The sequence below is a fragment of the Empidonax traillii genome, unplaced genomic scaffold, assembly GCF_003031625.1.
Source record: "Empidonax traillii isolate 1590-97213 ecotype Southwest subspecies unplaced genomic scaffold, ASM303162v1 scaffold135:size1941959, whole genome shotgun sequence".
NCBI classification, from domain to species: Eukaryota; Metazoa; Chordata; class Aves; order Passeriformes; family Tyrannidae; genus Empidonax; species Empidonax traillii.
The window spans coordinates 1,390,226-1,406,251 of NW_020955328.1; the positions used below are offsets into that span (position 1 = coordinate 1,390,226).

Consider the following 16,026-nt stretch of genomic DNA (forward strand, 5'->3'; position numbering starts at 1 on the left):
AGGGTGGAGGAAGCTCATGATGCATCTGCTCATCAAAGGCTAATTTTTCTAATTGAATTATAAAATTGGCTAATGGGGATTGTTCCAGAGGCTGATGGAAATGACCTGAATCTTCTTGTTGATTTCTGTGGCATTTGAAGCTGGTCTTTTTCTACAAGGAAAGCATTTATTGTGCCAAAAAATTGTAAGAAATGGAAAACTGGGGAAATTCATACCAGTCACTGAGCAAATAAAATGATTTGTTCTTCCGGAGGAGTGGGACAACACTTGGTGCCCCTTCAGACATTTTAAATACTCTGTGATTTATGAGTAAAGGAGTAACTTGTTTTATAACCTGCCTCTTTAGGGTCTCACAAAAGGAGCCTGAGCCTGGGTGACAGGGAGATAAGTCGCTCCTCACCTCTGCCAGCCCTGGAGCAGCCGTTCAGGGATCGCTCCAACACCCTGAGCGAGAAGCCGGCACTGCCCGTCATCAGAGACAAGTACAAGGACCTGACTGGGGAGGTGGAGGTAAGGAACTACCTGGAACACAAGTGAATAATGGGCAGTGACATCATCAGGGTGAGCTCAAGGGTGTTCTGTATCCAGTTTTTTGGGACTTCAGCTCTTTGAACTCGGGGTGTGATTCTAAGGTGGCGTCTGGGTAAAGCTGGGTGTTGTGAGTGGAAACTGCTCTTAATGGAACTTTCTTCTCAAGTCTTGTGAAGTGGGAAAATGCTGTTGTCTGAAACACAGAATCACTTGACCTTGCAGCCTAAGCTTATAACTGGAAATTAGTTACAATTTAAATCTAATCCCAGCTTTGGCACGGAGAACCATTTGCCTTGGGAAATGGCATCACTTTTTGGCTGCATGGTACTTATTTCTCTTGCTCATCCTGAGAAGGGATGGAAAAGGACTCAGATTAAATTCCGCTAATCCCCATCTCTAGAACAGCAGACTGTGACAAAAGTGTCAGGAGGGGGTGTGTGCAATGAAACTTTTTACTCATGTATATGTTCTTCCTTTTGTGACTCCCAGAAATCAAATTTTAGAGTTCAGGTGCAAAGAGAATGTTGAGAGAATGGGGGAAAATTAAGAATAGATATGTTGAAAGTTCACGTGGCTGATCTGCAAATAGTCTTTTGAAATACCTTTCTGCTGTGTGTCTGTTGTGTCAGAGAAAGGGAAATAAATGTGTGCAGGAATAAGACTCAGCCTGTCCTTCCTCTCCCCAGGAAAGTGAGAGGTACGCCTATGAGTGGCAGAGGTGCCTGGAGAGTGCCCTGCAGGTGAGTCTGTCACCCCCTCCCCCTGCAAATCCTTCCCTGATCCCTGCAGGAACCACCTCACTCGGTGTTTAAGACCAACAGGCAGAGGAAGGGTGGGAATCAGCCCTGGGAATTACAAATTAAAACCCCAAAGCTGTCACCCAGCAGCAGCAGCAGCGTCACCTCCCCAGCTCAGCACCCTACACTAATCTCCCTGTCACTGGGGATTAGTTTGGCTTTTCCCTAAAGGTTCCAGCTCACGAGTTGGGGGGGTGTTTCTGGGTTTGGGTGCCCAGGACTGTGTTGCTCAGAGCACTGGTACCAGGATGTGGCTCCCCAGGGGTTCCTGAGGAACAGGTTTGTTTCTGTGCTGTGCTGAGGGACCATTTGTTTGCTGCTGACCAGTGTCAGATATTTCATTTCACAGCTGGGTCAGCTCTCCTTAAAATTCCTTCTTTGCATTTGAGTATTAGACAGCCCAAACTGTGAATGCTGTTACTAAACGAGGTAGCAAGGCATGCATGCTCATAAAACTCTTATTTTGTAATCAAAATACCAGGGGAAATACATTAAGGTTTTAAATGTTCTTCTCTTCCCCTGATCTGCTTACAGCAGGAGTGTATAAAAACACGTGGTGGAGTGCAGCAAGCATTTCTTATTTAATTTACCTCTTTTTTTGTATAACAGTTTCTGCTGGGGACAGTCCTGTTCATAATGATTATTTAAAGGTAGATAACCCCATCATTTTATGAAATTCATTTCTACCAGGTCATAAAGAAAGCAAACGACACCTTGAATGGAATAAGTAGCTCATCTGTTTGCACTGAAGTTATCCAGTCTGCCCAAGGCATGGAATATTTACTGGGTATGTTTCAATTTTCCGTGTGTTTTACGTTGAAAGTTCTTCTCTCAAAAACAGGAATATAGAACCAGCCTTCCCAAAATGGCATTATTTTTTAACCTAATCTTTGCCTGCACCTAAATAACGAATAACTATTCTGCTAAATAAATGCACCTCCTGCTTTGAACTGACCCTCCATGCCCACCTCTCCCGTGCCATCCCCATTTTTGCCACGTCTGAGTTAAAAGTTCTGGCATCCAGTGCATTCTCTGCAATCCTCCCCTGTGTTTTACATCCCCAGGGGTTGTGGAAGTCTACAGAGTGACAAAGAGAGTGGAACTGGGCATCAAAGCGACCGCTGTTTGCAGTGAGAAACTCCAGCAGCTGCTGAAGGACATCGATAAAGTGTGGAACAACCTGATCAGCTTCATGTCACTCGCTGCTTTAACGGTAAGACCAGAAAGAAGCTGCCTGCTCGCTAAAAGAAATGTCATAATTGTATTTAAAGTGACTCCACGGGGTGTCCTAACTTTACAGTGGGTGGTTTTTTTCTCTTGCCAAGTGGAAATGTGCTTATTTGTGAAATCCATTTTAAAACTCTCTAAGAATAAACTGTTGTTTACGTACAAACAATTGATTGAGGTGATATCCTGTGTGTCTGTGGACATCTCCAGTAAGGAAAATTTAATAAAATTCAAATAAGCAATTTTATGAAGCCAGAATAGCATGGACATAACTTGTTTTTTAATATCCCTACGATTAGTTTTAGTGCTCACAATTCCAGAGCACACAGTGTAGCAACACAGGAATAACTAAAACTGTTTTTCCTCTCCTTTGCATTTGGAAATGCCCGAGTTTGTTTTGGTTCCTGCTACAGACTAAGCAGCTTTTCCTCTCCTGAACTGCCAGGAAAAGCTCCAGTGCTCCCTGTCAGGAGAGCTTTGGACACCCCTGGGTGAGCGTGACAGGCAGGGATGGCCTGAGGGCTGAGCAGGAGCATCCCCTGGGATGGGTCTGCAGAGGAATGGGAAGGAGAGGGGCACAATGGGGCCCAGAACACACACAGACAGGAGGCAGGAAAATCACTCTGCCGTTAAATACCCCGGGGGATTTTGGGGTATTTGTGTTGCAGGAAATACAATTGCAAAATGACTTTCTTTACCCAGGGTAAAACTGGTATTTTTAGGTAATTATCTGTGTTTGTTGCTTGATACTGAGTTGCATAATGGCTCCCTTTAACTGCGGGCATACCTGAGGAGTCTGTAACTCTGAGCCAGTATCAGCACATCCCATCAAGCACCGCTGAGCAGATCATTACCATGGGTAGGTTTTCCCTGAGCAGTTTAATTTGTGGCTTCTGCCTTGCACTGCAGCTGTGGCCACAAAAGGGTTTTGCTTCCCAGTAAACAATCATTTATAAGTAAGGCCTGGAATACTTGGTTTCTGCTTGAAATACCCATCTCCAGCTCACTGTCATTCCCTGCAGGGCAGGTGTAATAAATGATCAGCCCCTTTTTTACACAACTTTTGCCCCTTTGAAACCTCCCCAGGTGTTTTGGTGATGTCCTGTGGTGCACAGAGCCTGTCCTGGGGAATTTATACCCTCAATATCCTCCTGCTCGACAGAGCGAGCTGACAGACCTGCATCCATCTGCTGGACTTTTTGTTGTTGATAGTACCAGTCTCAGAAGGTGTCAGGATCTTCTCCTGATTTAAACAGGTGGATTAAAATACAGTTCTTAAAGTGCTTTTCCTTGGAAGATTACAGGGATTACTTGGAAGTCCAAAGCTTGGCCACGTGTTCTCTGAGCCAGAGCAGCTCCTGGCTGGTGACTCCAGATACATTTTAAGCACATCAGGAGCTGCAAACAGTAACTTCTGATGTGGACACACAGTCCCTCTGAAGTTATCCAAGAAGCAGGGACTCCTGGCTCCTGTAACTCTCCAAATCACCCCTTTTTTTTTGGTTCTCTTCCCCACGGGGCCCACTGGAAGGGGTGGAACTCACACCTCCCTCCCTGGTGTTGCAGTCAGGGATCCCAAATGATGCGGAGGTGCCAATTAACTGGAGAGAAGTATTCCAGCTCCCAGGCATGTGCCTGGAAAGGTTAATTTTATCTTTTAAAGGATTTTGTTACAAGGTAATTTTATGCACAGCCCTGTGGTTTTTCACAGCAAATTGCAGGATGACCTTCTCATTTGCTTCACTCATGCATTTGGTAAACAAATATTAGAGTGCCTTTATTAATTTGATTGATCTACTTAGAGATTAAAGGGTGGGGTTTTTTCTCAGGATTCCACTTATTCTCCAGCCATTCAGCGGGGCAGCGTGAGCAGCATAACCAGAGTGTGGATTAAGAGACATGTCCTGGGTTCACACCATTTTTTTAAGCTTCTTGCACTTCCAGTCATTGTTTTTATTTGCACTGTTATTTTCATGCAAAATTTGAATGGTTTTATACTGTCCTCATGCAAAATTTTAACTGATCATTTGTCCCATGGCTGAAATTTGAGGTTAAGTACCGGAAAAGTGACTGTATTAATTTGTTTTCAGGTTTATTCTCCCATCCTTTGCCTCTCCTTAACCTGAGCTTTGTGGCTGGTGACCTGAACTCTGTGCTTTGGTTAAACTTAATACCCCGTTTTGTACTGCTCTGCCATATTGTAGGTTCAAAAAAAAAACAAAAAAAAAACCAAAAAAACAAAACAAAACAAAACCAAACAACAAAAAAACCCAAAAAGTAACAACTGCCCTTTTTTGCTCAGGCAATAACAGAATCCAGGACGATAAGCCCTGCAGCAGCCACCCCTCCAGTGCTGCTGGGAGAGCAGAGCTGGCTGTGCCTCCCTCCCACAGCTGCACAAATACCTGCTGATCCACTGTTTGCCTTCCTCCAGCTCCCAGCTCGCAGCAGCCTGGGCTCCTTCCCCTTTTGATGTGGGAATGTGCAGCTGAAGAATTCCTTCCTTTGTAGTCACAGCCTTTTTCAAGGGTTCTGAGTGTTGTAAATTAGTGCTGCTGGAGATGGCAAACCCATCCTCATGGCTTTGGTTGAACCCCACAGCAGCTGGTGAGGAGGGAATGCACCACCTCACCCCTGCCATGCTGGTGTCACACCGGGGCTCTTGGTACTCAGTCATTTTCATCCTGATGTCTGAAACTTCTCCAGTGGCTGAAAGAGCCTGAGTGTTGTTGTGTTGTTTCTTTAGCCAGATGAAAACTCCCTGGATTTCTCCTCCTGCATGCTGCGCCCGGGGATCAAGAATGCCCAGGATCTGGCCTGTGGAGTGTGTCTCCTAAACGTGGATTCCCGAAGTAAAGTAAGTGGAGTGGTTAAACTGCTTTGTAATTCACGGTCTGGACTTGCATTTATAGAATCCCAGAATGGTTTGGGTTGGGAGGGACCTTAAAGCTCATCCCTCTCTACCCCCTGCCACGGGCAGGGACACCTTCCACTGTCCCGGGCTGCTCCAACCCCTGTCCAGCCTGGCCTTGGGCACTCCCAGGGATGGGTTTATTGGAAAGATTTTCATGGCTGTAATTTGCAAATGGCAGAGGGGAAAAAGCAAACTCTGACCCACAGGTGGGACTCACATAAAATCCTGTGCTCAGTGTCCCGTGTTCCTTGGGCTTTGGTGTGACAGAGCCGTGGAGAAAGGGTTAAATTGTTCATAATGGGGAAGAAACGGGAGAGACTAATATTTAAAAACTTGTGGGTTTTTTTAACAAATGAAACCATTTTTAATGACTTTTCTTATGAAATGGATCACCAGAGGGGACTGTTGCCGTTAGCAGAGCTGGGAGGGGCTCTCAGCACACGTGCAGAGTTGTGCCAACCCGTTCACAATATCGGCACTTTTCCTGACTTTTTGGTTTCAACATCATTTCAGAATGAAGAGAAACCTGTGGAAGAGCTTCCTAAAAAAGTATGAATCTGTTAAAAAACATTCTTTCTGGACTCATTCTTAGCTGAGTGTGGAAGGCTGAGCTGCTGACTGGCTCTCAGCTGTCATTCTCAATTGTACCAATCATTAATCCTCCTCTTCCAGTCATTTTTTGTGACCGTTAACACTTGATCTGATCAACTAACATGCTCCAGAGCCTCCCCTTTTGTCTTGTCTGCATGCCTGTACTTGTGACCAGCTTTCTGGTTTTGTGCTCCTTCTGTTGTGTGGTAGAAAATCCCCTGCAGTGAGTTTCTGAATCTATGTGTCCGTGGCAGAAGAGGGGGGGGATTTTAGGGGTTCTGTGCTAGAAATATTGACTTTTGGCTATATGTAGCAGGCAGTGGCATTTTTAGAAATGTCTGCAGGAAATCCAGGGTGTGGGGAGCAGGGCTGGGATATTTTTTTAAATAGGGAGCTGTGAAGCATTGGAAAATATCTCCTAGCAACAAACACTGAGGTGGTTTCAGCTTGTTCATGGCTTCACACGCTCTGCTCAGAGGCTCCTATTGTAAAGCAGCTTCAATTAACAGGAGGAAGTAGATCAAATTCAACCTGAAATAACACTAATAGCAGGAATTGCTCCTGCCTAACTCCCAGCAGAACTGGAGCCAGGGAAATAAATGCAGGAGCTGTGTGCTGGCAGGCAGGACAAGCCTCACCTCGTTAGGGATTCGGAGCAGGACTAGGAGATGCATAAAATGAGGTGAGTTGGTTGCCAGGGGTCAGAGCTGGTCCCCCCATGCAGGTGTAAGTTGGCTCAGCTGTGATGGCTGAAGGTTTTGCCCCCCCTGTAACTAAAATAAAACACAGTTTATGGGGTGCTGTGCTGGGGGGAGGGTCCTGCCATGCTGTGCCATCCCAGGGTGATGCCTCTGCTGTATCCATTTCCCACTCTGGTTTCAGATCCTGCAGTAGATCAGACTGTCACACTCGTTTCCATTCTTCTTTCAGGCCTTTAACTCCGAGACAGACAACTTTAAGCTGGCCTATGGAGGGCACCAGTACCACGCCAGCTGTGCCAACTTCTGGATCAACTGTGTGGAGCCCAAACCTCCAGGGCTCATCCTGCCAGACCTGCTCTGAGAGCAGCTGCACTGAAGGTGGAGCTTTGGGGTTAATAATGCAGGACCTGGGGTAACTGGTGGGGTGGAGTAAGTGGAGAGGCTGGAGTTGGGCTCAGGGTTTGAAATGTTTGGGGTGGAGTTTTGGGCTGTAAGAGGTTAAAGCCACTGTCACAGACAGTGAAGAAGTCATTTGAAATGGCCAAGGGTTCAGAAATAACCAGAAAAAAAATGTAGCATGGAAAAAAAAAAAAAAAAGGTGGCATTTCAGACTTTCTCAACATGAAAACGTGTTATTCAGTGTAAAAGCAGCCTGGTAGCCACGTGCACAAAACCTGGGGGGAGCCAGCACTGAGCTTCCCAAAGAACCCGAAATGCTGGGCTGGTTTGCATAGAAGTGACCACTTTAGTACTTGGGAATCTGTATTTGTAAGCAGATCTTCTCTTTAAGGTGTTTGGGATATGGACCGTGATGTTGTTGTTGTTCAGATATTTGCTGCTGTGACAGCACCTGAGTCACAGCAGCCATCGAGGCAAAATGAACGATGGACTCGCTGCTGTGGATTTAACAGCTCCAGTGCTCTGTGCTGGGAGCTGTTCTGTGTGCTCAACTGGCTGGTGTGGGGGGTGAGGGCTGGAAAACTGTGGAAATTTTCCCTGTCGTATCTGGATTCTGCAGTACAGGCAGCTGGAGTTTAAAACTTGCAGCTTTGTTGTAAATACAGATAAACTTCCCTGGAGTTGTCCTGAGCTCCAGGTGTGATTTATGTTTCTCCTGACCCTTTGGTAGCTGTGTGGCTGCAGCTCTGTTGAAAACGGGACTCTTGCTGATGTAGCACATCTGCTCCTGTGTAGATACTTTCCCTTTTTTGGATGTTGAGATGCTTTTCCTGACAGGAATCCTGTGTGTGTGGCTCGTGCAGTCTCCTGCTACCTGCAGTAACCTGTCCCTGTGACTCAGAGCTGGCAGCACGAGGTGGCCCTTGGCTCCTGTCACAGGGAGTGGGATTCAACAGCCAAAGGGATTTACCACTGGAAGCTGGTGGTTTTAGCAAGCTGGTGTTTGGGGCAGGGCATTGTGTCCCTGCTGCTCTGTGGTTTATGGCAGGTACACCCCCCACTGGACAGGAGATTTGTATAATTTTGTCACAAAATGTTACCTGTACATCTAGAGTACCTGATTCTTCCCTCAGATCCAACACCCAGAGGACAGTGCAGTGCTATTAGAGGATTTTAAACCAAGTGGGAGCTTCACTGCATTATAAGAGACTTCCCACTGTCCAGTCAGGGTCTGCAGGGAACGAAGTGGGGTGTAAATCCATGGGCTACAACTTTCTCCTTAATTCTCTGATCTAAATTCCTCAGATCTCTCCCTTCTCCCCAGAGATATCCACAGCTGTTCCAGGTTAATCTTGCCTCCATTGTAAGTACCTGCCACTGACCTGTGGTTATTTGCCAAACTGGAGATTACAGTGAGGAAAACGATGCTTTGTGTCTAAAAACAAACAAGCTTAGTTATACTAAACTATTAATTAGCCCAAATGAAAGAATCTTGGCTCAGAGGTGTCTGGCTCCTTATTTACACCAATTACAATAAATCTTGCTGCCTCAAATTAGCTCATTCATAAAATAAAGCACCGTGTGCCTCCAGTCACAAACACAAACTAGGGCTAATCCAGTGGCAGATTTTCCACGGTGTGACAGGGACTGCCCACATCCCTTCCCAGCAATTATCGAAAAACCAGGGAAGCCTCTCACTGCTTCTCTCTCTTTATGAGGTGTGCAGGAGCTCCAGCAGCACAGCCTGTGCAGTCAGACCCTGCTGTGCCCTCACCAGGGCAGGTGTTCCCATGGGATTTTGGGGACAGGGAGCCAGTGCTCCCTTTTGCCTCCCAAATTCCAGGAAGCTCTGTCTGACTTCAGGGGCAGCCTGGTCTGGCTGTGAGCACAGGCACTTCTCCAGTGGTTTTGGGAATGCTGTACTGGGAAAAGGGAGTTAATTGTCAGCCTGGGTTTCCCCCCAAAGGCTAGACGGGATTTATTTTTCCTAATTAAAAGAGGAGACCACAAATAAGAGGCCACAGCGTGGAACTTAAAGCACCAGCTGGATTGTCACAGAAGCATTTTGCAGTGGTGGTTTTCCTGTGCTTGCTGTCAGGTCAGTTCCCCTCTCTGAGCTGGATCCTTCGTGTGTTTTGGCCCATAAAAATAAGGAGTGGACGTTTGCAGTTCCAGTTGCAGCAGAGCTCGCTGGAGGATGGCACTGCTGCTCTCCTGCTCCCAGGGGAGGGACAGCACAGGCACCGTCCTGTCTCTGTGGGAGCAGGGAGTGTTCTGTTCCCAACATGGAATGTTTCTTGGAGATCCCCCCATAGAGGCCCTGCAGAGGAAGGCTCAGCTCACAAATCCCAGTCATTCCAGTGACTCACTGGAGGCTCAGCATCCTCTCGGATGTCGCTGCCAGCCCAAGCCCAGTGTCCTTCCAGGCTGTATCCAAGGTGACAGGATTGTCACAGCCCACCTTCCCCCACCCCCTCTTGCACAGACACCTGGACACGCTGCCTTCCCTTTGGCTCTGTGGAATTTCAGACCTGTAACAACTCCTCCTGCACGGATTCTGTCACTGGAGAAGATAAACAGGATTTTCTTTGGTTTTTTTAATGTCTGTGTTTTCTGGAGCTGCCTTGGCGTGACCTGTGGAAAGTGGGTTTTCTGTCTCTTTCTGTATATTTGGAATTCTAAGGGATTATTAGCCTGGTTATTTAATGTATTTATGGCTTTTCCCCACTGTATCCCTGGTGCTGGGAGTGCTGGGGCTGCTCCAACCCCTTCCCTGCCCCTCCGTGTCTGGGTGGGAATTCCTGGGGTCACCTGTGAATTGTCACCTCATGCACTGACCATTCCAGTGACTTTCCCTCCCTGGCAGCAGCTTTTCTTCCCTGGGTTTGGTCTGAGCAGCTCCTGCCCTGAACCCCGAGCAGGGTTTGGGAGTGAAGTTCAGCCTCAGGTGGAGCTCCTGGAATCCCATGGGATGCTCCGAGTTCCTCAGCTACACTGGGAATTATTTAAACTTGAAGCAAACCCCGCCTTTCCAATAAAAGCTGCTGTTGTACAAACTGCTGCTTCGGGTTTATTTTTAATTTTGGACCTGTATTTAATTCCGGTTCTCAGCGTTAAAATATGAATGTTGTAATTCTATGAAGTGATCAGAAAAATTCTCTTTTTATTGTGATTCCTCTCCTGCCCTCTGGGCAAATGTTATTTCTCTTCCAGAAGTGGTTTTGTGATTATTAGTTGGAGCTGTTTGGGTTTGTTCTACACTGGAGTCAGTGCTGGTATTTTAAATCCCATGAGAATAAGTGTTATTAATTGACTTTATACCTTGTTTACTCCCTTGATTCCTGCAATGATTTATAAATCCTGTGTTGAGATTCAAACCTTGTGTTCAATAAAGAGCTCGTTTTGTATCTGACCAGCCTGGGAAGCTGAAATATTTATATCATAATGTAAGAGAAACCTGCTTGGTGGCTGGGATGTGGAAAGTGCCTCACTGAATATTGAAAAATATAAAATATTCTTCAGGCAATTAAGACACCATTTGGAAAAGCCCCTGGGGAGCAGGAAGAGGGATGTTCCCCTCAAATCCAGTGGGTGTGCTTGCAGCAATCCAAGCTGAGCTGTGGCTCGCTCTCTTCTTTGGTTTCTGTAGATTTAAGGATGGAAAAACTGGATTTTGAGGGGGAAAACACTCATACAAGATCTCTTTTGTTGGAGTGAACACAAAAAGAGCTTTCGCAAAGAAATACCCACAAGCATTAACACTGTAATAGAACCTTGAACGGGGATTTCAGGTGAATTCTTTGTTTCCTGATGTGCTTTATGAGGCAATTTCATTTTTTTATAGGTCTAAGTTTCCCTTGTGTTTAAAAATCAGCCTTTGGTGCCTTCTTGGCTGAACATCAGCACCTTCCCTCCCCTCAGTACTCACACGGTGGAATTATGGAATAATTCACAGTGGAGAATTTTTACCTTCAGTTTTTTCATTAAAAATACTGTTAAATTACACTTTTTGGGTAAAGATGGATTTTTCTGAGCAGATTTGAGTTTTTAGTTGTTTTTTCCCCCCTTAAAATGCCATGTATTGGAATGTCTCCAAATTAACAATTAATCTTGATTTTTACTCTCTAGTTCCCTTCTCACCATTTCCCTGGCTGCAGTTTAATCCGTGATTAAAATAGGGAGATGAGTAAAATTCATTTTTTTAAGTGGACATCAGTCTCCTGTGTCTGTCACTGGAGCTGGGACACAGCCATGGAACCTGAGCTGGGAGCAGCCGATGGCAAACCTCACCTTTATTTCAGTGGGACAAAACTCACCTGGGAAAAGCAGGAGGAAACTTCTCAGGTCCCTGTGGTGCTGAAGGACACCAAGATTCCCGTGTGGATACCGCTGGAAAAACAGGTGTTGGGAGTATTGGGGGGCTTTATGGCTGTTTTGACTATGGATAAAGGATCAAAGGTGGGTTTGCAAGGGAAGGAGGGGGAAAACATCCCTGCCTTCAGGAAACAGTGGCTTTGGATGCCCTTGGAAGGGGGAGGAACGTGCAGGAACTTTTCACAGGGACCTCTCGGATCAGAGACACAGGTCAAAGCCTCTGTGACCAGTTCACTCTGATCTAGACTTTAATTCCAGCCAGCTCTGGTTTTTACCCATGAGCCCAGCGAGGCTGAGGCCATTTAAACGGTTTTGGGTTGGCTTTACCAGGATTTATTTCAGCCCTGATGACTTTCGGTGTGGGGCAGCCAAGGACCACGGCACAGTGAGCTGGGAGAGCCCTTCAGCCCCTCCTGCTGCTCCTCGCGGGGACTGGGGGAGGCACAAAGCGGGCCACAGCCCGAAGGGCCGCCTGGCTGCTGCGAGGAGGAACAGGGAGGGCAGGACGGGCTGTGGGGTGGAACAGCTCGCAGGGTTCTGCCCAAGGCTTGGGTCCAGGTTTGCCCAAAGCTCCGCGTGGCTCCCGGAGCTCCATTAGCGCCGCTCGGAACGGGAAACCAACACGTGTTCTGCTTTGATCTTTATTGATTTTTCTTTACAAGTATAGAATCTCATTTAAATCAGCGATCTGCAATCTGCCTGCCCCTCCTCCCGAGGCGCAGGACACCGGTGTCTCCTCGGGAACGGGGCTCTCCTGGGCTCCGGTGACGCTCCAAGGAAACCGGTCCCTTCCCTGGCGGGAGGGGAGCGATGGGCGGGAGCCACAGGGAGGCTTCTCTCTCCCACGGAAAGGCTGGGGCTGGAATCACTCCCGGCACACACAGCACGAGGCAGGGCCTGTGCCCCGGCCGGGAGGGTGGACGGATCCGTTGGCGCGGAATAATCCCAGAATGCAGCATAACCTTGAGGACGGAGTGGAGTGATTCGGAAATGGACTAAGGCAGATCATGACCGGGCTCGGAGCTGAAGAATCGAGCAGAGATTTACCAACTTCCAACTGAGTGGTCGCTGGAATGTTCACACACACGGCCCAGCCCCTCGGGCAGGGGGCCGTGCACGGATTCCTGAACGTCTCTTTGGTTGTCCAGCGGGTTCAACGCTCTTGCTTCTGTCTTGAGCCACATCTGGACAGGATCTGTCGGCTTTCCACCTGCAAAACACACCGGCATTTTCCAGCAGTTGAAGTGTATTCCGTATTCCAGGACTGGCGTGGAATGAGTTAAAAAGGATCTTGCATTTATTTGATTTGAATCATTCAAATTTTTATTTTCCTCGTGGCTGACGTGGACTCATCCACTTTTTTTTTTTTGTTTTCTTTTTGTTTTTTTCTAACTTTGAATACGATTAAGAGCTGACTAAAGATCTCAAACACTATATACTGAGAGTCACCAGCACTAGCACCACAGCCCTGTATTCCAGCCTTTCTGGTGCTTGGAAAACCCGCTATTGTGGAGCAGGGCCTTGTTCACTCTGTGCTAGTGCTGCTCCCGAGCCACTACAGGGGTTTGCAGGGAAGCAAACAAGCTATAACGAAATACCCAGGCTACTACCGCGTCACAAAGCGCACTTGGCTCAGCAGCTCTGCCAAATGCCTCTCAGGCCTTTCCTTGGAGGACCCTAACAAACTGACTAAAAAAGGAGGGAGGCTTTATGGAAGGAATAAACTCATAAGGAGACCTGGTTCTGCTAAATGAAAAGAGATGCAGATGGGAAATCCCCATAGAGAGAAATGCTTTGAAAGGAATTGTTGGCCTTGCAGGTTAGTGAGGTGAGAACTGAGGTTCTGCTGTATGGTAAAGAGTCAAAGTTGGCTGTAGAAGAAGAAGAAGGGAATGTCTCCAGTCTGGTTGTCTCAGGATAGCGTGTCCCTTCTGTTGTGCTTCCTGTCTGCAGTCCCATTAAATTCCCCAGTAAGGCATGAGGGGTCTCCTCTCTCTCTCGTAAACGTCTGGGATGATGCCGTAGGGCGTCTGTACCATTTTGACCGTCGTCTTCCCGAAGAGCTTCCTCTCGTAGTCTATCAGCTGCCTCCAGAAGCCCACGTTGGGCCGGATGACGGGGCGCCGGGACTTGACCCAGTTGTAGGCCTCGAAGAGGGAGACCTTGTGGTACTTCATGAGGAAGGCGATGCAGAGCGTGGCCGACCTGCTGACGCCGGCGGCGCAGTGCACCAGCGTGGCCCCGTGCTTCCGCGCCACGCTGTTGATCTTGTCGGCCACGCTGTCGAAGTACAGGGAGATGGGGGCGTTGGGCATGTCAGCCAAAGGCACTTTGACGTACTCAAACTGGGGCCAGTTGAAGTTGGGGATCTCGATGGTGGCGTTGATGATGCAGGTGATGCCCCGGGAGAGCAGCAGGTGCCGGTTGGAGGCGACGCTGCCCCGGCTCAGGTACAGCGAGGGGGTGATTTGGGCGATGCCCCCCAGGGCACCTTCGGAAAGCATTCGTGGAGCCATCAGAGTTCTCGGCAAGGAGTTGTGGCTTCTGGAGGTCATGGAGGATCTTGGCACTCACACTTCCATTATGGGAAGAGGTCCAACGGGATCTTCGGCCAGGGGAAGGATTATCTGGCCTGGTGGTGGTGGTGGTGGGGCGACGAGAGCTTCCTCTTCTTAGTCACTGCAAAACACAAGTGAGGCCACATGAGAGGGGCAGCTGTCCCTGAGCCGTGTCTGGCCAAGGGGGCAGGAAACCCCAGCTCACCCTGCTGTGGCCTGGCAAAGCTCCCTGGGGAACGTGGGTCTGGTTTCACAGTGCCCATCACACCATCAGGCCCCCAGGCATCGCCTGGACAGAACAGTAACAAAAGATCTCCCAGCCTAATTAGCCCCAATTACTCGTTGAGGGTTTACCTGTGGGCCCGGACGGCACCTCACCCGGCTCGGCACGTGGAAGATGAGCTACGCCTTTTCCGTGCTCAAACCCAGCAGCCTCACAGCTGGCCAGAGTCCAGAGGGATGGTGAGGAACAGCAGATGCCAGCAACTTGCAGCACCCTGCCCTCTCCCCAGTGCCACCCTTCTCCTTTTTTAGGCGTACGAAGGGCCCCGCCAAAGCACATAAAGGGAGGAAAGTGGCTCGTTAGGAAAGCCGTGAGTCACGTCCATCCCCATCACTCATCGGCTCTCGTTGAAGCAGGGCAAGTGTGGAAAGAGTGACCTGGTTATGTCAGAAGCTGAGAGTAAAACCCAAGCAGAGGCTGGGACAGGGGAGGCTCTGCTGCTGCTTTAATGCCTCACTAAGGCTTAGGAGAGAGACACACGCGCTGCCAAGGCTCGGGATCGCCCGTGGGGGCCACAGGAGAGCCCCTGCTCGGATCCCCCTGCTCCTTTAGGGCTTCTCCAAAGCCAGTGGGGAAACCACAACGAAGGGGACAAGCCCTGGAGCATTAACAATTTGCCAGTCTGTGTGTTCTCCAGCTGCAGATGGGCCGTGGGAGAGGCTGGAGAGGCCCTGCCGTGCCCAGGTACCTCTGAGCCCACCTGTGGCACTGGCACTGCTGGAGGGGATCTGGGGGATGCTCAACACCTTGGAGGAGCAGGATTTGTTAGAGGGTCCTCAAAGGGCTGGGAGACCCCAGCTGTGGCTTCCCCAGCCCTCGGTGCAGTGTCTGCCCACATCCCATGCTCTGGGAAGCACCAGCAGGTCCCAGCAGTGGCTGGTGGTGCTTCCAGTGGAGTTTTGGCTCTGTGGTGCAGGAATTTAATGAGCATAATGCGGCCTCTGCTGTGGCTCTTCCCTGCTGGCACCGACTCGAGCAGCTCTGGCAACCCTGGGCCCAAAGAGCTGCAAGAGCTCCTGCCCCAACGAGGCTTTTGCTTCCCCCACTGACACCCCAACACAGTCAGCAGGAGCAGCAAGGAAAGGGGTGTTTGTTCAGAGGAATAAAGTCCTCTGAGCAGGGGAGGTCTGTGCTTTCAAACAGCTCTTACTGACAACACAAAGGATTGGGGCACTTACGCTTGGTCACAACCGGTAGGGGTCAGGGCCGGGATGTCACGGGGTGATGATGGGATGGCTCACAGAGTGTGTCCAGTGCTGACCTGGGGAGAGAAGAGAGCATGGATTTTACTGGGACCTGCACTGGACCTGATGCTGTCCAAGAACTGGGAGTGAGGATCACTGGGCAGACAGAGGCCCCGTGAAGGCACCTGCTGCCGACACTGTAATGTCACCAATTCCTGCCAACACAGCACTCCAAGCCACGGTAGGCCCAGAGGAATCTGAGCCTGGCACAGAAATCACGGCTCAGAAAAAACATTAAATAGTTGAAGTAATTAATTTGCTCTAATGTCTCCTTTAGCATCTGGCCAGGCCCAGACACACCTCTGCATCCTTCTGATGGTGCCCAAAGCCACCCGGCGGGGAGCCCCTGCTCCCGTTCCCTGAGGCACTGCTGGAAGTACAGGGAGAACAGGAAGGGGCAGAGCTGG

At 48.9% G+C, this 16,026-nt stretch overlaps 2 protein-coding genes across 8 annotated transcripts in view; one reads left to right on the forward strand and one right to left on the reverse strand.

The window, feature by feature from the left end:
• SYNRG (synergin gamma) overlaps positions 1-7,647 on the forward strand; it is a 37,699-nt gene extending 30,052 nt beyond the window's left edge. For 5 of the 7 annotated variants that reach the window (XM_027883774.1, XM_027883777.1, XM_027883778.1 and 2 more), the window contains 7 exons: positions 347-510; positions 1,218-1,271; positions 2,019-2,115; positions 2,393-2,541; positions 5,302-5,412; positions 5,983-6,018; positions 6,991-7,647. In XM_027883774.1, the coding sequence (XP_027739575.1) occupies positions 347-510; positions 1,218-1,271; positions 2,019-2,115; positions 2,393-2,541; positions 5,302-5,412; positions 5,983-6,018; positions 6,991-7,122 (743 nt within the window). In that variant the 3' untranslated portion in view covers positions 7,123-7,647. The remainder of the gene's footprint in view (positions 1-346; positions 511-1,217; positions 1,272-2,018; positions 2,116-2,392; positions 2,542-5,301; positions 5,413-5,982; positions 6,019-6,990) is intronic. The other 2 variants (XM_027883775.1, XM_027883780.1) reach the window with 1 other exon arrangement.
• A 4,541-nt stretch (positions 7,648-12,188) lies between these two features.
• Positions 12,189-15,570, reverse strand: DUSP14 (dual specificity phosphatase 14). Its single transcript, XM_027883819.1, has 2 exons — positions 15,554-15,570; positions 12,189-14,213 (listed from the first exon to the last, which is right to left on the reverse strand). Exon 2 carries the CDS (start codon positions 14,087-14,089, stop codon positions 13,493-13,495), a length of 597 nt encoding a protein of 198 aa, XP_027739620.1. The 5' UTR covers positions 14,090-14,213; positions 15,554-15,570; the 3' UTR covers positions 12,189-13,492.
• Positions 15,571-16,026: the final 456 nt, after the last annotated feature.